Below are 23,917 nucleotides of genomic sequence, written 5' to 3' on the forward strand. Positions count from 1 at the left end.
AATGGTACATAGCTATCAACATCACACTATTTTAAGGACATGCGTATTTGTTGAGGTTTTTGCTTTTTTAAAAATGAGTTGTGGAAAATGGATTTGTTAGTGAAATTTTGGACTTATCTTTAAAATTGTCTCTCTTCTTTCTACTTTTCTCTAATGATGGGAAACACTTGCCACTTTTTTTTACAATTATTTATCACTTTCTTTGAGTGAAATGTCACCTTTTTTTATATATAATAATAATATATGAAATTTATATCGTTAGTTAGTAATGACCAATAATATCTATTGGTCGACTATATGCACTGAATTCTATCTTTCTAATCAAATTTTTTCAAACGTAAAAGTTATTGATCGAAATTGTAATAACTTATTTAAAGAGTTTACAAACCAATCGTTAATGGGTTTAGTAGTGATTGGCGCGAAACTTAGTTGGGAGGATTACTGTTCGATCCCCGCAACTCCGATCGGGAGGAGATTGAAATCATTTGATGTCAAAACTGACCTCCAAACAAGATTAAACTAATAGTGAGAAAAAAAAAAGACTGCATTTCTTACCACTCCTCACTTTTTAATATACATTGTTGTAATTATTGTAAAGATAGACTAAAAATATGGTACTTTGGGAATTTTTTTGCGTGAGAACTAGTATATGTTTTATTGATGGCGACCCGTTATTTGAATTACTAATACTCGTTTGGAAGTTGGATAGACTTATGTAATCTACCAAAATTTAAATAAATAGGACCTTAAATTAAACAAAGGTGCATGAGACATTACTCTTTGAAAAATTGAGTAATTATCTAACGATCAGTAAAAATTAATTATAAAAATTTACTTTTATTCAATTTACAAATTTACTTATATGACTAGTTTTAAAAATGAAAAAGAAAAATCTTTTTTTTTTGAAGAAGCTAAATTAGCTCACCCAAATTGGCGTCATAGAGAATCGAACCTCGGACCTCAAGAGGAGCACACTCTCAGGTCTCAAGTCAATACCAATGCACCAACTCAAGTGGATTTGAAAAGAAAAATCTTATAAATACAAGTATGGATCTACTCCGGTGGATAAACACTCTGGTTATTCAGCCTACCTCACCGATATTCGACATGTGGTCACTAATATTTTTATTTTTTTTGGTACAATCAAAAATACCAATTTTAATCTTTTTAAAACTACACTCATTCACCCTCATGCGTTTTTTGAATTGGTAAATTAATGTTATAAAATTAAATAAAAATTAACTATTACTCTACATCATATAATTAAAGTGAAATTAGCGGATGCAATTTGGACTGAATTGCTTCGTTTTCGATATGGGATGTTATCATCTTCTGTGATGCTTCCTCATGTTACGAAAGGCCGTATTCCTTCATCGCTTTGGTGGAGAGATATTATAAATAGGGGGAGTGATTTAAGTGACTGCTGGTTTTCGTCCAATATTAGTTGCCGGGTTGGTAACGGTAATAATATCGAGTTCTGGAACTTTAAATGGTTTGGTCCACAGTCCTTTAGTTCTTTATTCTCTGATTTGTATGCTAAGGAGGTCAATAAAAATGCCTTGGTTAGTGAACGATTGGAAAGAGAGGATGCAGGTTCTGTTTTTCGAGGGAAGTGGAAAGGGCCGCTGGATGTTGCAGAGCAGCAGCAGGTACTTGCATTACAAGGATTACTTGCTGGATTTTTTTGTTCAGAAGCTGAACCAGATCGTTGGAGATGGTTACCGGATACTAACGGCAGGTTTTCTGTTAAGTCTTGCTATTCTTTTTTATTATCATCAAGACAGGCTTTGACGTTGGAAAACAATGTGGCTGAAGCGCTTTCTAGGCTTTGGAAATTTGATGTGCCGTCCAAAATCAATGTATTTGGTTGGAGGCTTTTGCTTAATAGATTGCCTACAAGAACTGCTTTACATCGTAGAGGTATTTTATCTAATCCGTTTGAGTTATCATGTGTGCTGTGCTTTCGGCATCAGGAGGATGGAGCACATCTTTTCCTGCTATTTCAGCAAAGTGGTGGGGTGCAAGGTGCTTAAATGGTTAGGATTTGTGACATCGCTGGATAATGAAGCTATTGCTCACTTTTTGTTATTTGGCGAGTTGTTTAAAGTGAAAGATAAAGGACGTGTTCGTTACTTGGTATGGTTGGCAACTACTTGGAATTTATGGAAGTTGCGTAACAAGGTCATTTTTAAGGGCGAAATTCCAGATATTTCAACGGTATTGGATTCTATTAAACTTTTCTCGTGGTTGTGGTTTAATAGTAGATTTGGTCGTAATTCTTGTTGTCCTTTTTCTAGTTGGTGCTTAGATCCAATGTCTTGTATTCAAAGTACCTAATCTTTGTTGTAAGGGTTTGAGTACCCCTTGTACTCCCTTATAATAAACTTTGCTTATATAAAAAAAAAAAAAAGTGAAATTAGCGGAGTAATTTAACCTGATACACACAATTACTATTTAATGAAAGTATAATATCCTATTTTCTCTTAAATAAAACTAAACATTTACTGTGCACAAGATTTGCTATTACTTACCACAAAAAAGAAAAGATTTGCTATTACTTACCTTCGTCTTTGAATATTCTCTTAAAAAAATTATCTCTTTTTATAAGATCATTTGTAAATTTTTAACCATGTTAATCATGTTTATCAATATACTCATATTATTCTAATATACTCATATGATCAATAATATTCTCCTATTATTTTTGTCAAAAAAAATCAATATACTCATATTTTTCTACACTTCATAATAAATACTTCAATGTAACTAATACTCTCACTTAAAAGATAAACTTATTGCAAAAACAATGCAAATTGTCAACAAATATAGTATTACAATCACTTTTTTTATTTTTGTTATTTTTATTCAAAGAGAATGTATGTTATAGTAAAAAACTAAAAATATATTATACTAAATGTTTATCAAACAATTATATTTAGAAAGCATATGGCATATGGAATGCAATGGAGACAAGGTGGAATATTTGTACTATGAAAGTAGGAATGAAGATTCACATGCAGGCAGCAGATGCAATGCACCGTACAGTACCAATAACTTTCGTTTCTCTGTTGACTGTTGATATAGAAAGTACCTAGGGCATTCCAAATTTCCAAAATATAAAATTTGATTTCAAAACTTGAGTGTTTTTGATGAAAAATAAGCTTGTCTGCAAAATGTATTTTAACTTCTGTGTATAATTTATAGCATAAGATTTATTATTCAATTAACTTTTTACATAAATACACTCATGCAAATATGCAATTCAAGTGTACTTTCGAAATTAAATATGATTGTGTAACTAAAAAAAAATCAAGTGTACTTTCTCCGATCTCATATATAAGTAATCATTTGTTTTTCAGATTTATTAAATAATTGATGTATCTAGTCCATATTATAAACCAGATGCATCAGTTATTCAATAAACCTGAAAAACGAATACTTACTTATATATGAGACCAAAAAAGTCAAACAATGAAAAAGGACCAAAAAAGCCAAACAATGAAAATTACAAGCCAGTCAATGAAAAAGCCATAATACCTTTATTAGACACCATTATAAGGTGCACACCAATCATGAAGACATTAATACACACCATATTATGTAACAGTTCAACATCCTTCTCTAAACTAAAAATCTCTAGTTCTCTTCATTATACAAACTTTAGTAGTCATCCATATTTGTCAAATCTAAATAGAATAAAGACTTCTTTGTCCTAAGTAAAGTAACTGATGATCATGAGCAATTAATTAGTTCTGGTTTTGATGGATTTAGATACTAAAATTCAGCTGATCCATCTCTCAGAAAACTGTTAGCAGTAATTTTGGGTTTGTAATATGCCAAAATTACATGACTATGGTTTTTTGTATCAACCAGCAGCTACAGCATCAGCTCTAGGACTTGTATCTAGTAGTTGATGCAGCTTTGCACCAGAGTTTGGTTTGTTGTCACAATAACTATTCTCATCCTCCATGGCTCTATCATTAGAACCTGAATTGTTATTAACTCTTGATAATAAGTTTTCTGTACTTACAGGTGTAATCCTCTGGCTGTCAATGCTGCTTAAAATAATCTCTTTTGGTTGTCCTAGTTGAGCAATTTTGAATTTTTCCTGAGTCAGAAACAATGAAGTACTCAGCATCACAGAATAACACAACGAAATGCATAACATGGAGAAGAAATGTTATGTGAACAGTACCTTCAATGCAGCATTTTCCATCCTCAGTTTTTCAGAACTCTCAGCAAGTCGATTTATTTCTGATTTAAGTGACGCACTCTCAGCATTCAAGGATTCAACTTTTCGTGCCAGTTCTTCGGCCTCAGCCTGAAATGAGCATATATGAGCAATAGTCTCAAGCTTATTTTGAGAATAATCTTTACCAAGTGTATGACAAGGGAAGAGCCTGATTAATTTATGATTATGAGAGGCAACTAAAGAAGCAATAGATTATTTATACTATACCTGCTTTCTTAGTCTTGACCTCCTAGCAGATTCACGATTTGATTGTTTCCTCCTCTCACGTTTCAGTTCACGCTCATTCTACACATCCAAACGTACCAACAGGAAATATTTTGTCAGTAAGAGGATGAGGATATGCATAACCATTATATTGTGTTTAGGATGCGTCTCAAATGCACTATATATGATGATTTGAGCTGTTATGAGGAATTATATGCTGATCATACCTGCATCCAAGCCTCTGGAGGCAACACAGCAGAAGGTTGTGGGGCACTTGTTGGATTTGTTTTAGATTTAACACTGGAAGGATTTTTCAGCTCCAGTGCAGTGGTCATCGCTGAAGAAACTACCGGTCCAACTGCCATCATCTTATTAGAAGTTGCAATTTCTTTGGAAGCTTGACTACCTTGTGTATGAGTTTTGCCTTCTCCATCATCTGCTTAAACAGTAAAGAAAAATGTAACCATCACCACTGATTATTTTGATAACATATTTAGGATATATAACATCTAATCAGTATAAATTCCAGTATCAGACGCCAATATCTATGCTGTATCAAGTCGGAAATAAAGGTAAAAGCCCCTCCTTAGAGTCTACTACTGTCTGAATCTGATTGCAAAGTTAAAAACTTGAGCAATACCCCTTACTGAGCAACAATGATTGGATATCGTTCAAATTATCAAAATGCTACTCAATATAATCATTGGCATCATGTGTGCAGTGATGATGATAACACAAATATAATTGTGATCCAAGGACAACTCTATTGTTCATCAAGATATAACACTTGGTGAAGAACAGAGTCATACCAGTGGTTGGTGTTCCCTCACGGCTTCTTTTCCTTCTTGTTTGATTAGCCTGAGTATAAAATGGGCAAATATCATAATTTAATGGTTCAATTTTGTAAAATCATTTGAAATTTGAAATAAAAATATACTGCAGGTGAACAATTGCATATAGTCAACATAGTTCAGAATAAGAATTGCATTGCAAGCAAGTCCTCACCCCTGAAGTGTTGCTGTCACTTCCATCACTTGAACCGTCAGTATCCACGCTGTTCATATCATCACAAAATTACTTGGTTAGCCACAACAAAACTATTTCAATAATCAACTTATGGACCAATCTTATAGACCGAGAGGAAGTAGAGAGCAATTGCATAAAGAGTATTGGTTTCCTTCCACCGAGAGAATGTAAGAATGATAAATAGAATGTATGTGTGTTTTTGGCGAACTTCATATATAAAGAGAACAGATCAACGAACCTCTGTGACAGCTTGCTTTCAGCTCCAGGCTCTGCACTCTCAGCATGGCCATTGCCTATTGACATTGCAAGGCCATCGAACCCTTTCAATTTCTTCATCAAACCCTGATCGGTATTTCCAGATGATTTGGGAGGTGTCTCTATGCTTAAAGGAGTTCCAGTCTACATTGTTGCACCAATTCCAACCGTTCATAATTTGATAGCATTTATAGACTAGAGTAAGTACTGATCTCAAAGAAAATTAAAACTTACAACAGGTGAAGATGAAATTCCTTGACTATGTGGATGTGTCCCCTATATTTCACAAACATGATTTATAAGATGGTGCAGAAATTTACGAAAAATAAAGCATTCACGGTAAGAGACAAAAAAATCTCTGATATAGTGCATTTAGGCTTAAAATTCATCGCGAGTTTGAAGATGCGTCGAGGTTATCAAAGCACGGAAAGGCTAGTGACAGAAGAGATGCAACTAGATAAAAATAAGACTAAAATCACCAAGGGCTAACAGAAACGACATAATCACATCTCAATGTATTTTCAAATTTTGTCTGTATCGATCAATTTCAGTAAAATATGAACCAATTGTGGTTCACACAATTAACATAAGTTCCAGTAACAAAAATTACAAACTATAAATTAAAAGTAGGCTTACAATAGGAACTGCAGGGTGAGTATAAACCCCTCCATGTGGATACATTGCTGCATAAGGATGTCCATAAGGTGGCATCATAGGCTGCAAGAAATAATAAGTTCAAAAGTTAGTCGTTGATTCGTGTCATCTAGGGTATATACCAAGACATAAAACAAAGATTGGTTATATTATATAACATAAGAATTGATGTCTGGGTTATTACCTGTGGTGGCCCCCACATATATGGGTGAGGAGTGTGACCAGAAGGCACAGGTGAATTGTAGTATGGTGGCATGGCAACTCTTGGCCCATAATATGCCTGAAGATATAGCAGACAATTTAGATCACCATAATCAGTTTCTAATAGGCATTTATGTTTGTAAAGTTCCTAAGCAAACCATTTTCAAGTAGATAAAATATCATAGTCTCATACCACAAAATAAACATTTTTTGTTCAACGAGAAAACAATTAAGGGCCAAAGCAATATGTTACCCAACTAGGAGTCAAAATCAGTACTCGGTAGCAATTCAAGGCCTAATTTCAGTTTGATACTTATTAATTAGAGGTAAACATCGTTCGCAACAAGAAACTAGAATGAATAGTACTTCAATCATTAACAGATCTTGAAGGACTTGAAGGAAAAATTTAGTAACCTGCATGGCTGCCCAATCAGGATAGACATGAATATTTGCCTGGTTATTGGTCTGATCCTGTTCATAAGGTAAGCACACAAAAACATCAAAATTCAAGTTTTTCTACAAATGCATTCACTCAACACCGCGAAAGAACAGTAGAGCTCACCGCTGTTAAAGGTGAAGAAGGCTTTTCAGTCTTGGTAGATTTCTCTTCCTCACTGGTTCCCATTGCAAGCACCTAACCTAATGAAAAAAAAAACACTTTGGTCAAATATTGTAGAAAGATCCTTTGCCGATTCTTTAAAAATAAAAATAAAAAAACCTCAACCGCATGATTCCAACAAACAGTAAACATATTCAAGTATTCAACCACAAACAACATATTTTGCAAAGTAAAATCCTGATTATAACTTCAAAAGTATATTAAGCTAACATATTAAGCTAACATAGAAATAGCATCATAAAAGTATATTGATTGTAATCTCCTTGATAAAACATGCATGGATAATTTTTCCTGTTTTCTATCTCAAGCATAACTTCAAGAAGATAATCTAGCACCCCTCTAAATTTATAATCTGAATATAACTTCAAAAATTCACAGTAGAGTGAGTAGTGTAAGTAAACTAAGTATTAGATTTACACGTCAGAGAAACCAACTGATCTAAACTCATGAGACGAAGACTAACACTTGAAAAGCTCATATGATTTTGTTTTACTATGTCACAAATACCTTTCAAGAAAGATTGGAATATTATTGGTAAGCTAGAGATAATTCAATTAAAGGAATATAGAAAAATAGTGAAATCATAGAGTTAGTCAAAGACACACAACTAGTGGAGGGTCAATTCAGTCTTTTCCCCAAACCACAGGACGGATAGAAAGAGAGAGACATTGACAACGAGGCATACCAAATCAAATCTACCCCCAACAAGGCTCTACAAAATTTATATGACAAAAATACCCTTCCATGTCAATTTTCCACTTTCACTATTTCACATGCGTCAAGATATATTGATAAGAAAAAGTTATTAAACTCCTGAATTAGCCCTGATCCAGTTTCTATTCAGCTAAAAAAAACTAATTTAAAGCAAATCAAAATCAACAACACATGAAAAACACAAAAACATATCCAAAACCTTAAATTGATGCAAATTTAGATCCAGAAGAGCCCTTTTGTCTGTTTAGCTACAAAATATAGAATTTAAAATAAATTAATAAACTAAACAAGATAATTTGAAGTGTTCTTTCAGTAACACTCAATCATGAAACTTCAAAAATTCAAACTAGAACACATTGAATTTTCCTCAGACCCCAAAATTAAAAAACATTCAAAATTAAATCTTTCAACTAAATAAGTAACAGAATTTTAAAAAAAAAACATACCTAACAGAATAAAAAACAAACAAGGAATAAAAAAAAAACAGTCCTCGCAGGTTGTTTGTTGCACCAAGTATTCTCAACAACAAAAAAAAGTTGAATTTTTTGGAGAAGTAATTAAAGTGGTGTAGTAGAATTATGCATTTTCTCTCTCTAAGAAAAACGAGGGAAAGAAAAAAGCTTTGTATCTTTCTCTCTCTAAAGAATGCTTTGAAACAGAGAAAAGTGAAGAAGAAGAAGAAGAAGAAGAAAGGAGCGCGAGGGGGATATCCACGTCATTATACACGTGTCGTATGTAGGAGTAATCGTATACATATACGGAGTATTCCGTATATACGGTGTATAGTTTGAGCTGGCTATATTATTCCAACGTCACCAGAGCCGTACACGTGTTACAAAAAGAAATGATCTACGCGTCTAATGTTAGGGGGTCCAACCTAGCAACACGTCCATGTGCCCTTTCAGATTCATATTAATTATTTAATTAAATTAATTAATTATTGATTATCTGGCAAGATTGAATTGGATTTTTCTATTCAATTATTTAATTCTAAATTTGAAATCTAAATTAAATTGAATTGAATAAGTCTTTTGAAATCCACGAATAGCCACTTGTACAAAATCTTCGGCCACGCCTTGAAAACACTGTTTCTGATTTTTGCTTACTTTTTTACTTTTTGATTTTTTTTATGTTTAATATACTATTCTAGAAAAAAAAAAATATTTTATTAGTTTAGTGACTAGAAATTTTATCTTAAAGATGAATAAGTGGAGTATTTGAAATTCAAACCTGAACTCCTGTATAATATATATGATGTTCCTATCAATTAAGTTAAACTCACGGGAACTACTAAAATTTAATTGGACACTGATATTATTTAGTTGTATAAATGTTATTTTTAAGAGGATTTATTTTGCCCTTTAAAAATATTGCGACGTGTAACTTATTTTTCTTTTTCCTTTTATTTAAGAGTTGAGTGGTTATTCAAACATCCAATCAGCTATGGAGTGTGATTTCAGCAAGCGGATAAACCGATGATAACTACTCAAAACGTTGGTCGATCGCTACTCATCCCTCTTATTCTTTTCCGTGAAGTGATTAATCCCCAAAATGGGCATGTAATCCCTATGGAAAAGCATGTATTTCAATTGGAGTAAATTTTCACCACCTAATGGTAGTTCTTGCACCCCCTCCTCTTTCACCTATCTATTAACTCCCATGGGGATTCCGTAACTGAGATCATCGTGCAAAGTTATAAAACTACTGTATACCTCAAATTATTATTTTTAAATAATAAATATGAATAATTTTTTGGTCCAAAATAAAAAGATGCGTATTGTTACTTTTTACTTTCATATTTTTAAGTGGATCTAAATTAACTATATTCAGATCAAAATAAAATGGGTAATGTTCATATTCAAAGAATTCACTTTTTTAATGACGTTTCACCTTTTTTATGACATTTTTTAAGTGTGCGCACTTGGCAAGATATTTCTCCTTTTTGGACTTTTGGCTCTAACCTATGATTAATCCCAACAATTTTTTTATATCCATTTTTAAAAAGATTGATATGTATGCTATGGAAAGTTGGAGGTGGCAAGGTTGTCGTTTTTATGGTTAATGGTCAGGAACTACCATTTCATTGAATTGAATACTTTACTAACTTTTTCTTTAACTTATGAAACATTGTATGTTTGCTCCGTAATGGTGACATGCTGACTAATCCAAAAGTACACAATACTTAATTCCATATGGTTTCATGAAAGAATATCAATTGTATTGGGTTTGGATTTTTCTTTCTCGTAGTTTAATTAGTAGATATATATTATGTCTATTCATATTTGCAAAAGATTTTCGTTTAACTTTTTCAACTTTTCATTTAAATGAAAAAAAAAATTGTGTAAAAAGGGTTTTATATAGCTATCAAATACACTACTTTGCAACAAACACTTTTATTGAAATGGATTTCACTGTATAATTGCAAAATTGGGCCAAGGATTTCACTACTTTCCTTTTTCTTTTTATTTCTTACAAAGTCTCATATCCATTTTACACGAACTAAATGAGATTGATCAAGATATATCACAACAGATACGAACAGACAACACTTGTAATATTTGCTGTCGAAATCAATGATTTTTAGTGTCAATCAATGGGTTAGAGGCCATTGTTCCCTCTATCGTCGATGGTGATTCTACGGCTTCCAGCAACATATCAATGGTTGTGGTTTGTGTCAAGGTCTATACATCTTCTAGCCAAGGACTTATGTATGTTATCTTCTCTCTAATATCACACTTCAACATATCTACTAATTTGAACATCAAAGTACTTTCAAGTACCTTTCACTTCAACAACAACCATTCAGACGCCACGTGTTCATGCCAATCACTCTTTTTAATCAATAAAGATCATGATTCATATAAAATTCAACAAAAGATTGTAATAAAAGTTGTATTTTTAGCATATTTCAAAGTTTGAGTATATCAAGTTTAGGAGCTCAATAAAACAAAAGGCAAATCTACGACTATAAAATGCTTAGAGAAACTACCAACCAACAAGTTCTTCATATCAACAAACATATTTTTGCATCGACTCTTTGAAAGAATACAGTTTTTAAGTAGAACTAGTAATAGACTCATTCTATCGCACAAGTCGTAACGTTACGACAATATTTTTTTAAATTATAATTTGGTAATTAAAATTCGTTGCAATTATAAATATTTAAATTGAAAGAAACAGTTACATAGTTAGAACTTGTTTCAATCACATATGATAATTATTTTGAAATTTTTATCAGTGATAATTTGTCCCGTATATAATAATTGAAATTTATATCAGTTAGAATTTATCCCGTATAAAATAGTTTTTTTTAAATTTTTATTAGTTAGAACTTGTCTCATGAATAATAATTATTTTGAAATTTTTCAATATTTATAATTGCAACCAGCAAGTTCTTCAGACTCTTTTAAAAAGTATAGGACGATTTTCTTTGTGCCAATTTAGGTAGGCTAATTTAACTTAAAAAAATTCTTCATATCAACAAACATATTTTTGCATCGAATTCAGACTCTTTCAAAGGATATATTTTTTAAGTAGAATTTATTAGTCACTTAGTTAGTAAACTAAATTTGTAAATAAATTGTATGAAATGGTTTAAGAACTTAAGCATGGAGTCTGACACGGATGCTGCTGATATAAAAATATAGCTAATCGACACTCTTATATATTTATAAAAAAAAATCTAAATTGAGAATCATAATATATACACATACATTAAAGTTGAGCAAATTATTTCTTTAAAAAAAAAAATTAAAACAAAATACGATAGTATTTGTTTGACCTTTATTTATCCATCTACTATAAAAAAGTTAAAAATATTTCAATCAAATACAATCTTGTAATCCTTCATTGATCAACATTGTTGTTTGGACAGATTTATAACCTTTGGAGATATGTTTATAAGAAGAGTAGAAACAAATAAAAATAATTTTTTTTAGGACACTTGTCAGACACGTGTTGCATGAGTGTCTTATAGGTGTCGAAAATCAACCTATGGAGTGTCAGAGTAAAGCAAAAATAAGTATTTTTGGACACCTATTTGAACTTTCCGACACGTGTTGGATGAGTGTCATACGAGTGTCGGACACCGATACGTGTCCGACACCGTGGCACGCCTAATCATAAAGATGTATGTGCTTTACAATATAGTTTAGGGTTTAATTGATATACACCGACGGTATAAAATAGTTTTACATAATCCTTTAATAAACAATCATTATTTTGTCATGTCATATCAAGAAAGTGGGGTGACGTGACGGAAAACATGATTGATATTGATTGACAATGTAAAATTATTTAACACCGATACATATCAATTAAATCATTGAATTTCGGAAGGAAAAAAAAAATAAGGGCATTTATGGAAAAGCCCTTGGATGGGTTGGACAACGGAAAAGCAAGGTTGGAGCACGTGGCAAATGGGGTGTCACTATCGTCAAAGTAGACACGTCAGTCAATAACCAACGCCGGCCGTTGATTAGAAACGCATTTGACGGTTATGAAAATTTAAGTGACGTAATTGGTTGTGTATGTTGCTTTGGTGTGTACACACACCGACAATGATATTACGTGTCCATTAGCAACACACGCAAGCCAACGTGGACCAACTTACTTTACTCCCACTTTCTTATTTTAAATTATTTTTTCGCACCATTTTTTTTTTTTTTTGCAATAACATCATTATTTGTTGTACACACACTTTCGTTTCAAAAAAGTAGAAAAAAATATGATTAATGTTAGTTAACATAACAATGAACTAAATTAGAGATGATACTTGGATTTTTTTTTTTATAAATATTTTAGTGATTAAAAATTACATTATTAAAGTAAATAAATGAGATAATCGAAATTTGAACTCCAACTACCTACATAAATGCATTGTCACTACCAATTGAATTAAGTTCAAGAAATTATATTTGAAATCACATTCCAACAAATTTGTTGGAATAGATAGGTAAAAATTTGTTGGAATAGATAGGTAAAAATTCGCATTATTGTTAGACAATAGTACTGATATAAGTATTAGTAACAAATAGGATGTATATTATGAGAATGATATAGTCATATGAGAATATGAGAATGAATCTTAATATATATGGATTAAGTGAGTTCTAGCCTATCTTTTTTTTTTTTTTATTTTTTTTACCCATTTTATCGCTTCTTCGTCCTCTCTCATTTTCTCATTGCATCTAGGGTTGGGAACATGCCAGAACAAGCCAGACTTTGATAGGTCTGAGCCTGGCCTATGATTTTTCTTTAGGCCTGAGTCTGGCCTATGGCCTATCAAATGTTTTTTTTTTTTGCCTGACCTGAGTCTTTTTAAAGTCTGGCTTGACCTTGTAGCCTATTTAAAAGTCTGTGTTACATAAAGCATCTATATAATCTTTTTAAATAGGCTAAACAGGCCTTAAAAACCTATTTCACATTTAAATTTTTATGATTTATACAACATTAAGAAAAACTAGTAAAATGATTAGCACAATAATTAAAAGCTAATAAAATAACAAATATGAGAGATGGAGGTAGGGTTTCTAATTTCTATTCGTGTGCTGCGTGAAATATTGTGTCTAAATAATATATTTTTTCTTTGTAAAAAATAAATATAAATAATAATATTATATAAATAATTATTATTCGGCCAATCAGGTTTTGTAGGCTTTTTTAGAAGTCTGAGCCTGACATATTTATGTAAACATACTCTTTTCAAAGCCTAAGCCTGACATTTTTAATAAATAGGCCAGGTCGAAGGCGCCTGTAAGCCTAAGTCTGATTCATCGTTATTGTTCGTTGTTGCTGTTAAAGCATTCACAGTAGAAAAATCGACAAGCACAACTCTTTAAGGGTTTGATTCTTCAATTGAAATGATTCATGTCACCACAACTCTTTAAGGGTTTGATTCTTCAATTGAAATGATTCATGTCACCGCCAAATTATAAAATTTAATCTTTGAGCACTTTATTTTGTTTGGAATATGTTTATAATAATGTCTGCAGTAGAAATTGGCAACACAAATTGAAGTGCCGGAAGAGATGAAGGAATTTATGTTAAGCAAACCCCTTCACTAAATAAGAGACATGTTCTGTAATTCGATTTTTATTTCTTTAATTTGAAGTTCCAAATCTGCAAATGGTCATGGTGGTGGGTTGGAGAAGATGAAGTGTATTGGTTTATGAGAAATGATACAGTACAGAGAGAAACATGTTTTATTGTTAATAAGTCTTTTAATCCAAACCGTCTATTTTTAATCTAATGGTTAAGATTCATTCTCATATAACAATATCATTCTCATAGTATACACCATCTAGTAACAAATACGGGTATAAGCACGTAGGTGTTCAAAGGGTAAGAATACGGGGCTATAACTTGAGCCCACTACTTCTTTATTTGTTAGTGGGCTTAACCCGTTTTATAACTTGATGTTAAGTTCAAATTAAGGCAGATAAGTTTACTTTATACTCCCCATTCATATTCCCACCTCCTAAATCATATGAACTACTTCTATCCTTAAATAAATAATTTTTTCCCGAAAATCACACACCCCTAAGATATTAAATTACTGGAAGTTTAAAAAAATAACCTTTGTCAAAACAAAAAAAAAAAATGCACCAAAAGTAATTTGAAAAAAAAAATTTGAGTTCTAGATTTTATCTATCACTATAAGTCAATTTTTAAAAAAGAAATCACAATTCAATACGAAGTTGTAGATCTCTCCAAAAATGAAAGTTCTAATATAAATATTCATATCGGAAATTTCATTTTTAGAAAGTTCAGTTTTTTTTTTAAACTTCCGGTAATTTTATATGCTGGAGTATATTTATCTATCCGGATGCGAGAAAAATATTCATTATGAAAAGAAAAAAAAATTATCTATCCATGTGAGAGAAGAAAAACATTATTTTCTCCGCCCGGATGAGTAAATTTTAGGAGGTGTCAGACACAGACACAACACCAATATTTATAATTACATTAAATTACATCATATTTTTAACAATTATTATCAACGACGTATTAGTGTCCGTGTTGTATCTGGTGTGTGTAAGAAAGTTGTGGAGAGAAGTTAAAGTAGGTCTCAACTTGCATTTTGTTGAGTAGTCCAAACTTGCACATAAAAACGTTTCATTTAATTTTTTGTTGATTTAATTTCCAATAGCTAGCAAGCATGTGAAAGACTGAATATGGATTCTTATAAAAAAAAAAGAGAGACTGAATATGGATCCAAACATAAGATGCTTAAAGTTGGCCCCTACCACCCAATTCCCATGTGTGGGTAACATTTTGAATACAAATTCATCATAAAAGAAATTTGAAATATTCATTGCTAATTAAGATTCCAATTAAAGTTAAGTAAAAATCACAAAGTAGTTAAAATCTTTGATGTTTTTATGTCTTCCTAATTAAACTGAGTCTCCCTTATGATCTAAGAACATGATGATATAGGTGTTGAAACTTTATATATAGTGCCACTGCAATACCGACACACACAACCGTGTGAACCTTATCTCAAACAAAACTTATTTGTCTAAAACACTACGCAATATCTATACTTACAATACCTCCAACACCGTCCAAAATGGTCACTTTTGTCATGTGTTTGATCCTTAACAAATATTGTAAAATCAATGTAAACATGAAGTTTCCATACTAGTATAATATTGCTTCATTTTTTAAGTGATTTTAAGGTTTAAAAAATGAGCTCAAAGACATTTATGAATATGTTGTTGTTCATTTTCACGTTTGTGTTGCCTTGTTTGGTTGGTTTGAGTAATGGTGAGTGTGATTTCGAGGCTATTTTCAACTTTGGGGATTCAAATTCAGATACTGGTGGATTTTATGCAGCTTTTCCTGCTGAAACTGGACCTTATGGAATGACTTATTTCAATAAGCCAGCTGGTCGTGCTTCAGATGGCAGATTAGTTATTGATTTCATTGGTAATTCAACAATCTACATTTAATCTTTTACATTACCCTAATGCTTTTCTTTTAGCTTCAGTGAATACTATGTTAATTTTTTATTTTTTTTTACTTTTCTTATGATATCACTCTTTATGATTGTGGATATAAAGTCATGATTCATGAAGGTTCTAACTTCTGTTTTTTTTTTTTAAATTATTTTCTCTTTCTAATCTACAACAACAGAACCATAAGGTTCCTTAATTATTGTACAATGTACATTTTGATTGTAGTTAACAATATTTTTTCTAATAGACAAATTAGTATATTAGAGAACCACTTAAAATGTGTTGAGTCATGAGAGAGTTCGGGAATCATCACATTGAGTCTTGAATAACCACATAAGTGAGTTTGACACTGCATCTTAACCCAAAACCTTAAGACAATTAGTTTGACACTGCATGACATATATTTTGTTGTTTCTGCTATACTGACTCAGAAGCAAATGGCATTTTCCTCCTCACCATTAATTTCAACTTTTATTTTTGTGGTCCAAAAGAAAAGAAATATTAATTCCATAAACTATTAGAATTGGTTGTATATCTTAGTCTGTACTTTCATTCATTTTGTAGTTGTGTATTTTGAAGTTTGAACAACTAAATTTAGATAACTTTTCCAACAAGTTTTCAAGCCGTTAATGCAATTCAAATAGGTGATTAATTAGTTCAGTAAACGGTAACATAATTTCATCAACCATAGATTTGAACTTAATTTTATTTATTTGATTTGGCAGCTCAAGCTATTGGAATTCCATTTTTGAGTCCATATCTGCAATCAATAGGATCTGATTATCGACATGGGGCCAACTATGCTACATTGGCATCCACTGTGCTTCTTCCTAATACCTCTTTGTTTGTCTCTGGGATCAGCCCTTTCTCTCTTGCTATTCAGCTCAACCAAATGAAACAATTTGCAAAACAAGTCAAAGAAGCCGATCAACAAGGTACAAAATGCACGAACTTCCTACTCAATCTATAAATTGGACAAAACTTGGTACCGCTATAGACATTGTTCCTACCAAAAAAGTAGTATAACTGTCACCGACATTATTCCTACTCGATCTAACCCTTCGTTAATATATTATTAATGTATTGATTTCCTTTAATTGTTGGTCAGATACCAAACTTCCTTCACCAGATATATTTGGAAAATCTCTGTATACATTCTATATCGGCCAAAATGATTTCACTTCCAAGTTAGCAGACATTGGCACAGGTGGAGTACAAGAGTTTCTCCCTCAAGTTGTTTCACAAATCGCTTCTACCATTAAAGTAAGACTAACTTATGTCTTTAGTTAGCCACGTTGTGCGGTGACAAAAAATGATTTTGCAAGTTGGAAGAAGAAATTGTTATTAACTTGGAATTTTTCTTATTGGAATTTATAGGAGCTGTATAATCTTGGTGGAAGAACATTTTTGGTGCTTAATCTTGCACCAGTAGGGTGTTACCCTTCATTCTTAGTAGAGCTTCCTCATAATAGTTCAGACCTTGATGAATTTGGATGCATGGTTTCTTACAACAATGCTGTAGGTGATTATAACAACATGTTGAAAGAGTCATTGAAACAAACCAGAGAAAGTCTCTCAGATGCTTCTGTCGTATATGTCGATACCTCTAGTTTTCTGTTGGAGCTTTTTCAGCATCCTACTTCTCATGGTACAAACACATCTCTTTCCTATAGCATATACCTCTATTTGGTCCGTCAAGAGAACTGGCTAGTTCAACCAGACTATATGAAAATCTGGATCAAACCAACCAGTGAACTAGCTAGTTCTCTTGACGGACCATTTTGTCCGGTTTTCAAAACATTGTTATAAAGCACATTATCATAATTTGTCCGGTTTTTAAAACATTGCCATTTGGAACAGGTCTTGAATATGGTACAAAGGCATGTTGTGGATATGGAGGGGGTGAGTACAACTTTGATCCTAGAGTATACTGTGGAAATACAAAGGAGATAGATGGAAAAAGAGTGACAGCAACAGCATGTGATGAGCCTTACAAGTATGTGAGTTGGGATGGGATACATGCAACAGAAGCTGCAAACAAGCTTATAACTTATGCTATTCTTAATGGAACTTATTCTGATCCTCCTTTTCCATTTCAACAACATTGTGATATTCAACCTATAGGTTGATCCATTTCCTTCAAGAATTCATGGCTGTTTCTTATCATATCTTAGTTAATTAATTAATAACAATTGATGGATGTGAAACAAGGTTGGAGATATTACAAAAATTTAATCAGAATAAGAAATTTCTAACCGTACAACATTTCAAGTGCAGAATGAAAAAATTGGCCAGAAAAAGTAGAAAAATAAAATGATTGTTGAGTGTGGGATTTGAACCCACGCCCTTTCGGACCAGAACCTTAATCTGGCGCCTTAGACCAACTCGGCCAACTCAACTTTGCTGTTTCTAATTCTAACTACAACTTACTTATTCATTACGTATTTGTAAAGATCAAATGATTAGTGATTTTTTTTTAAGAAGTTAAATTAGCCTAGCCAAATTGGCACCAGAGAGAATCGAACTCAAGATCTTAAGGAGGAGTACACTCTCAGGTCTCAAACCAATACCACCAAAACAACCTAAATGGGTTTAAATCGAGACTGCAAGTAAAACTAAGACTTCAAGTAAAACAAAAAAGAGCAAAACAAAGACCTTCTGGATAAGACCATCAGCCTAGGTAATAGGGGTGACAATAGTTACGTCGGTTTGCATGGATATACGTTCTAATTTACTTAGACTTAGGTCAGATCAATCAATCTATTTTTCTATAATATTTTTTCAAAAGTCTATTTAATTAAAAATTCAGACTACAAGTTACAAGGAATTTTTAAATTATTATCATTATTTTATATTTAATTTTGGATTAAATTATAAATTTATTAACTTTTTCGGTAAATTAAGACTATTAATCTATATTAATTTTTCACATATATAAACACATTATTATAAATTAGAATTGAAATGCGATTTTTATATATAGTTAAATTTTCTAAAATGTCATGTTAAATATTAAATGAGAGTTTAACATCATTGGTCTATTAGTTCATTAATATATTTAAAATATGCTCATATGGAATAAGTTCTTAAATAAGTTAAAAAGTCATATCAATTTTTCAAAAAGGAGATCAGGCTTATAGAATAAGTCTATAACATGCTACAAATCAAGCTTAAACTTTTAATATTTTAACAAGCCAAATTTAAGTTTCGCAAAATCTAGGTCTAATCTATTCTCAATCCTACTAGAAATAAACAAACTCAAATTAAATAAATTTAAGCATTATCATTTATCACGAGTTGGTGCTTCTAACTACACACACATATTATTAGAAATGAATCCATTTTGATCTTAAAAGAATCTTCTTCTTTTTTACAGTATACTTAATACTATCGAAATTATAGAAATGTGACCGAGATAATATAGCATATGGTGTCTTTCCATCTTTAACATATGGGGTTTATTCTGTCAAAAAAATGAAATATGGTGCTTATATTGTGTAATATTTTATTTTGACAAAAAAAAAATTATACAGTGTAATATTTTTTTTTTGACGAATTATACAGTGTAATGTTAGTAAATACTCATAGTTTAATATAAAAAGTAATGGTAATGAAAAGTAAATTAAAAATATAAAAAAACAAATGATTAAACTTGGGTTTGTATTTCTCTCAAAATGGTTTCGTGGTGTAGTTGGTTATCACGTCAGTCTAACACACTGAAGGTCTCCGGTTCGAGTCCGGGCGAAGCCAAATTTTTCATTTTAATTTTTCCGTGTCAAAAACAATATGGACCTCACAGAAAAGGTGATTTATATGAAATATGACTCTTAACCTCCTTATATTTTATAGATGGTGGAAAAAAAATTTACATGCTAGATAGAACACCATTGTATATCAATCAAACAAGTGTTTGATTAAGGATATTCTTTTCTAGGAAATATGTGTCAACACTCAACACTACATAAGTAAAACTCAACACTACATAAGTAAAAATATGAATGGTGTCCATTCAGAATTCAGAATCATACACATATATAAGATTTGCTGCATTATTTCAACAATGGAATGGATTAATACAAGGTTGATACTGATAGAGATGGAGGAATTCTATTCTATATCAAGGGATACAAATGCCTCTCATATAACAAGACATAGAGCAAAACAAACAAATGATGAGCAAGGGAGATAAACTTGACTTGCTACTAATACATTTCTATTCAGTTCCGGCAATTTTCTTTTTCAGCGCATCAATATCCGTAGCTAGTTCCTTTCTGCTAGACTGTATAAGAAAACAATTTTATCATGTATGAGAAATGTACTGGATTATGATTGTTGAAAGAGGATATCCGATGCAAGAAAGTTCACATGGACATTCTTATAGGCCTATTTAGATGACTTATTTACTTACATTTGTGAGATTGTTTGAGAGAACTTATGAAAACAACTAATGACATATCGATAAGTTGTTTTTAGTTTATTTTCATAAGCTCCCTAAGATAACTTATGAAAACAACTTAAAATAGTTTTGACTTTATTTTATCCATTGTTATAAAAATAGCTTATATACAAGTACTTATATGATAAGCTTGTATCTTATAAGCGTTTAATTAAGTTGTTTATCCAGACACAGCATGGTGTGACATTGGGTTCATTATTATTAATCTCTTCAATTTCTCATTTTTCATAAACACCAACACAAATGTGTAAATTTCTAAAGCATTAACATAACATAGTGATGAATGATGATGTATTCGACAATCGACGTACCTTGAACAGAAGGTACCGGTAGACAAACCAGCCAGTGTACCCTAATCCTACCAATTCCATAATCTTTGGAAGCTGAAAAACAAAGAAAGTTGTTTCAAAAAAGTCTAACAGAGCAGAAAATTGAAAAGAAGTCAATTTAACTAAGCAAGAGTGATATGGCTTACCAAGGGGACTGAGTTGATGGCACCAACAAGAATTGAAGATAACCAAACAGCAACTAATGCACCACCACCATATACAAGGACGGTGGACTTGTTTTCAACAGCATCCCACTGATAATAACAGATAGAGGATATTATTTATAATTGGTTAGTAAAACTGTAAAAGACATGAATGCTGCCAAAGAGAGGATTAGAACTGTCGCTTCATATTGGAGGCGTGTCCGATACTGACACAACACCGATAATATGTGATTACGTTCAAATATTTCACTTTCTCAAATTACTACTGGTGTCGATATGTGTAGGTGGTAGTGTCGCGTCTGTTGGCCGTGTTTGTGTTGGTGGTTCATATTGAGAATTAGAATGGAACATTAGGAATTTAACAAAAGTAAATTCAAAATGAAGCAAATTAAGCAATTTCAAAGCTTCTTGCCTTCGCCTTCAAATCTGAAAACAATTCATCGGTATCGAGAGAAGTAGATGGTTCATCTGAAGAAGAAGCTCTAGTCTGAAGTAGAGAAAACTTCCGCGACTCTGAAAAGAAGGAAACAAACAACAAAATAATTTAGAATTAAAAAGAAATATGTTAAACAAAAAAAATCAGAGGAACTAGTAGCTTCAAGTGAACATTGAAAGTAGAACTAAAACTAGAGACATGGAAGACTTGGTTATGATGAAGCATGTCATCAAATATAGCAACACACGGAGTCAATTTAGATAAACTTATGAGGATATTTTTCTTCAGCAAATAAACACAGACCTAGGGCCTGGATTGACTTATTTGAATTTATCTACTGTCATAAGTTTTGTGAAATTGTTTGGCAAAATTTATAAAGACAGCTTATGACATTTTTCATAAGCTTTTTTCAGCTTATTTTTATATGTTCTCCAAGATAGCTTATGCAAAGAGCTTATAGCATATACAAAAAAAATTAAATTTTATCAGATGCTGGGATTGACTTATTTTTGAGTTTATGAAAAATAACTTATGCATAAGCTTTTATGTATTATTATAAGGTTGTTAAGGTAGTTTATGAAAAAACAACTTAAGAAAGATACAATTTTTGTTTTTTTAAGAAGCTAAATTAGCCCACCCAAATTTTTTTTTAAGATACAATTTTTGTTAGTGAGAACTTGAATTTGTATTCTGAAGGTTAGGGATTCAGCTATTTGAAACAGCTTATAGCATATACTACCTACAAAAACAACTTAATTTTATCAGATGCTATAAAATAGGTTATGCATAAGCCCTTATTGTAATTGAAAAGTATCCTAAGCCAAAAGATAATCCAAACAAGCCTAATTACATATACAATGAACATATATGTGAGCATTATTAATAGAATTGAAGTGGCTATCCAAAAAAGTGTGTTGATAGTTATAATACCTGAAATAGAGTGTTTAAGGAAAAGGGAAGAAGAAGAAGAAGAAGGAGTGGTGGAGAGACGAGGAGGAAGATATGGCAAAGCAGAGCAACGAGTAACGTTGGTGGTTGTTGTAAGTAGACGAGGGACTAACACTGTGCTTGTGCTTGCTGCCACCGCCATTGTCTCTCTATCTCACTGTGCTGAGAATTTTTTTTGTTTGTTTGAGGAAAATAGAGAGAATAGCTTTGCTTGTTATCCTCTGTAATGTGTTTTGGAACACTGATTTCACTTCTTGACACGTGGACAAAACTCCGATTTTTATTGGCTCATTATCTATCTTCAAAATCCTTATTATTGTATGCTTTTACAATTTTCATTTTTTTCAAATAAAATCATTTTGCTTCTATTTTTGAGAATAAGAGTATATTCCTCCGTGGGGTATAGTGAGATTTACTTTTGTAATTCAACTGCATTTCTCGCACATCTTATAAAATATTTTCGTGGATTTTACGTTTAAAATCTTAAAAATTTTAAGGTAGGAAGATATTTTTTTTTTTCTTCTCAAAAATTTTATTTTTTACAAGTTGTCTGTTTAAGTAGCACATTCTGTCTACATTCTTCTAAAATTTCATGTTAGGGGAGTTTTTTTTTTTTTTCTTTCTGAAATTTCACATTTTTATAACGTCCGCTACTTAAGTAGTAGATATTATAAAAATGAATTTTCATGTAGGGTATTTTTCTCTAAATTTCTCATTTTTATAACGTCCACTAATTAAATAACAGAAGGGTAAAACTGAAAACTCGTAAGACATGCAGAAGGGCTTTTATTCCATAACAATCTTTTACAGATGGGCTTAAGTCCACATTTATTTTTCTTTTTGAAAAATTGCTCTCCAGGCCCTCACATTTCCCCGGGCCACCCGCAAATTCAAAAATATTTCTAAATTTGTTCCCATTTACTTTGGATCTTAACTTCTAGAACGGATATATTTTTATATTTTATGTTTTGAAATTGCTTAAATTCAGAACCTACATTTTAAAATGGTGAATTATAGTTGACGATTAGATATGCACATATTAGTTTAGTTTGGAACATATGTTCCGAAATAGGTTTAGATCATAAGATATAAACAGATTTCGGAATTTAAATTCCAAAATACAAGTAAACATACATGCTAGATACAATTTATGTATTTAGAGTATATTATTGTCTAGATACATCAACTTTATAATGAGTCTAAAAATGAAATATTTTTTATATATAGGATCGGAAGCAGTATTTTCTTTATTCACTCATTTGGAAACCGTACAACCCAATATGTCATATATATACCAATTATTCAATAAAATAAACAAATAATTTTTTCTTATAATGGAAACAAGAGAGAATAATAAGTAAATAGATCATGCCCTACTTATTAATCACTCCGGTCTTAAATATAAGAGATCTATTTTTTAGATTCATTGATCATCTAATATATTTAGTCTATATTATAGACTAGATATATTGAATTCTCAATGGATCTAAATAATATAATTTTTATTATATTTAGGAGCGAAGAAGTATTTACACTCTCATTCTCATTGGACACTAGCATCCATTATTAGCAACTAATTAGAGGATATATATAGATCATTTTACTGTTTTAATGAAGAACTATACACAACTTTTAAAACAAATATATATATTTCTGTTGGCAATAAAGATGTCAAATTAACATAAACTTACAGCTTGTATG

The 23,917-nt window shown here is 31.5% G+C and overlaps 3 protein-coding genes and 2 non-coding genes across 9 annotated transcripts; 2 read left to right on the forward strand and 3 right to left on the reverse strand.

The window, feature by feature from the left end:
• Positions 1–3,516: 3,516 nt before the first annotated feature.
• Positions 3,517–8,646, reverse strand: LOC123889600 (common plant regulatory factor 1). 5 transcript variants are annotated; one of them, XM_045939009.1, is made up of 14 exons: positions 8,372–8,637; positions 8,125–8,173; positions 7,155–7,231; positions 7,007–7,063; positions 6,576–6,671; positions 6,374–6,454; positions 5,972–6,013; positions 5,721–5,881; positions 5,462–5,510; positions 5,266–5,314; positions 4,684–4,892; positions 4,460–4,537; positions 4,196–4,321; positions 3,517–4,108 (listed from the first exon to the last, which is right to left on the reverse strand). In XM_045939009.1, the coding sequence occupies exons 3-14, from the start codon at positions 7,215–7,217 to the stop codon at positions 3,866–3,868; spliced, it is 1,254 nt and encodes a 417-aa protein (XP_045794965.1). In that variant the 5' UTR covers positions 7,218–7,231; positions 8,125–8,173; positions 8,372–8,637; the 3' UTR covers positions 3,517–3,865. The 5 variants fall into 5 exon arrangements, with proteins under 5 accessions (XP_045794965.1, XP_045794964.1, XP_045794966.1 ...); XM_045939008.1 differs by lacking the exon at positions 8,125–8,173 and having other exon boundaries at positions 8,372–8,646; XM_045939010.1 differs by lacking the exons at positions 8,125–8,173; positions 8,372–8,637 and adding an exon at positions 7,719–7,875.
• A 6,700-nt stretch (positions 8,647–15,346) lies between these two features.
• Positions 15,347–18,146, forward strand: LOC123889601 (GDSL esterase/lipase At4g01130). The gene is made up of 5 exons (XM_045939013.1): positions 15,347–15,854; positions 16,609–16,818; positions 16,992–17,146; positions 17,261–17,531; positions 17,744–18,146. Exons 1-5 carry the CDS (start codon positions 15,614–15,616, stop codon positions 18,010–18,012), a joined length of 1,146 nt encoding a protein of 381 aa, XP_045794969.1. The 5' UTR covers positions 15,347–15,613; the 3' UTR covers positions 18,013–18,146.
• Positions 18,147–18,201: 55 nt separating this feature from the next.
• On the reverse strand, positions 18,202–18,282 carry TRNAL-AAG. The gene has a single exon. It is a non-coding gene; the product is annotated as a tRNA-Leu (tRNA).
• Positions 18,283–19,559: 1,277 nt separating this feature from the next.
• On the forward strand, positions 19,560–19,633 carry TRNAV-AAC. Its single transcript has one exon. It is a non-coding gene; the product is annotated as a tRNA-Val (tRNA).
• A 233-nt stretch (positions 19,634–19,866) lies between these two features.
• LOC123889602 (protein CURVATURE THYLAKOID 1A, chloroplastic) lies at positions 19,867–22,431 on the reverse strand. The gene is made up of 5 exons (XM_045939014.1): positions 22,199–22,431; positions 21,245–21,345; positions 20,815–20,922; positions 20,651–20,722; positions 19,867–20,162 (listed from the first exon to the last, which is right to left on the reverse strand). Exons 1-5 carry the CDS (start codon positions 22,356–22,358, stop codon positions 20,097–20,099), a joined length of 507 nt encoding a protein of 168 aa, XP_045794970.1. The 5' UTR covers positions 22,359–22,431; the 3' UTR covers positions 19,867–20,096.
• Between the last annotated feature and the right edge of the window lie 1,486 nt (positions 22,432–23,917).

This window comes from Trifolium pratense, linkage group LG6 (assembly GCF_020283565.1).
Source record: "Trifolium pratense cultivar HEN17-A07 linkage group LG6, ARS_RC_1.1, whole genome shotgun sequence".
NCBI classification, from domain to species: domain Eukaryota; kingdom Viridiplantae; phylum Streptophyta; class Magnoliopsida; order Fabales; family Fabaceae; genus Trifolium; species Trifolium pratense.

What these genes read in the sequence shown, in the direction of transcription:
- LOC123889600 (XM_045939008.1), bottom strand. Translation starts at nt 7,217, where the DNA reads ATGGGAACCAGTGAGGAAGAGAAATCTACCAAGACTGAAAAGCCTTCT. An exon ending in CTGATTGGGCAGCCATGCAG is followed by an intron (nt 6,672 to 7,006) that starts GTTACTAAATTT and finishes CTATATCTTCAG; the next exon opens with GCATATTATGGGCCAAGAGT. An exon ending in ATATGTGGGGGCCACCACAG is followed by an intron (nt 6,455 to 6,575) that starts GTAATAACCCAG and finishes TATTTCTTGCAG; the next exon opens with CCTATGATGCCACCTTATGG.
- LOC123889601 (XM_045939013.1), top strand. Translation starts at nt 15,614, where the DNA reads ATGAGCTCAAAGACATTTATGAATATGTTGTTGTTCATTTTCACGTTT. An exon ending in AAATCGCTTCTACCATTAAA is followed by an intron (nt 17,147 to 17,260) that starts GTAAGACTAACT and finishes TGGAATTTATAG; the next exon opens with GAGCTGTATAATCTTGGTGG. An exon ending in TCAGCATCCTACTTCTCATG is followed by an intron (nt 17,532 to 17,743) that starts GTACAAACACAT and finishes CATTTGGAACAG; the next exon opens with GTCTTGAATATGGTACAAAG.
- LOC123889602 (XM_045939014.1), bottom strand. Translation starts at nt 22,358, where the DNA reads ATGGCGGTGGCAGCAAGCACAAGCACAGTGTTAGTCCCTCGTCTACTT. An exon ending in TTTCAGATTTGAAGGCGAAG is followed by an intron (nt 20,923 to 21,244) that starts GCAAGAAGCTTT and finishes TGTTATTATCAG; the next exon opens with TGGGATGCTGTTGAAAACAA. An exon ending in ACCGGTACCTTCTGTTCAAG is followed by an intron (nt 20,163 to 20,650) that starts GTACGTCGATTG and finishes TTTCTTATACAG; the next exon opens with TCTAGCAGAAAGGAACTAGC.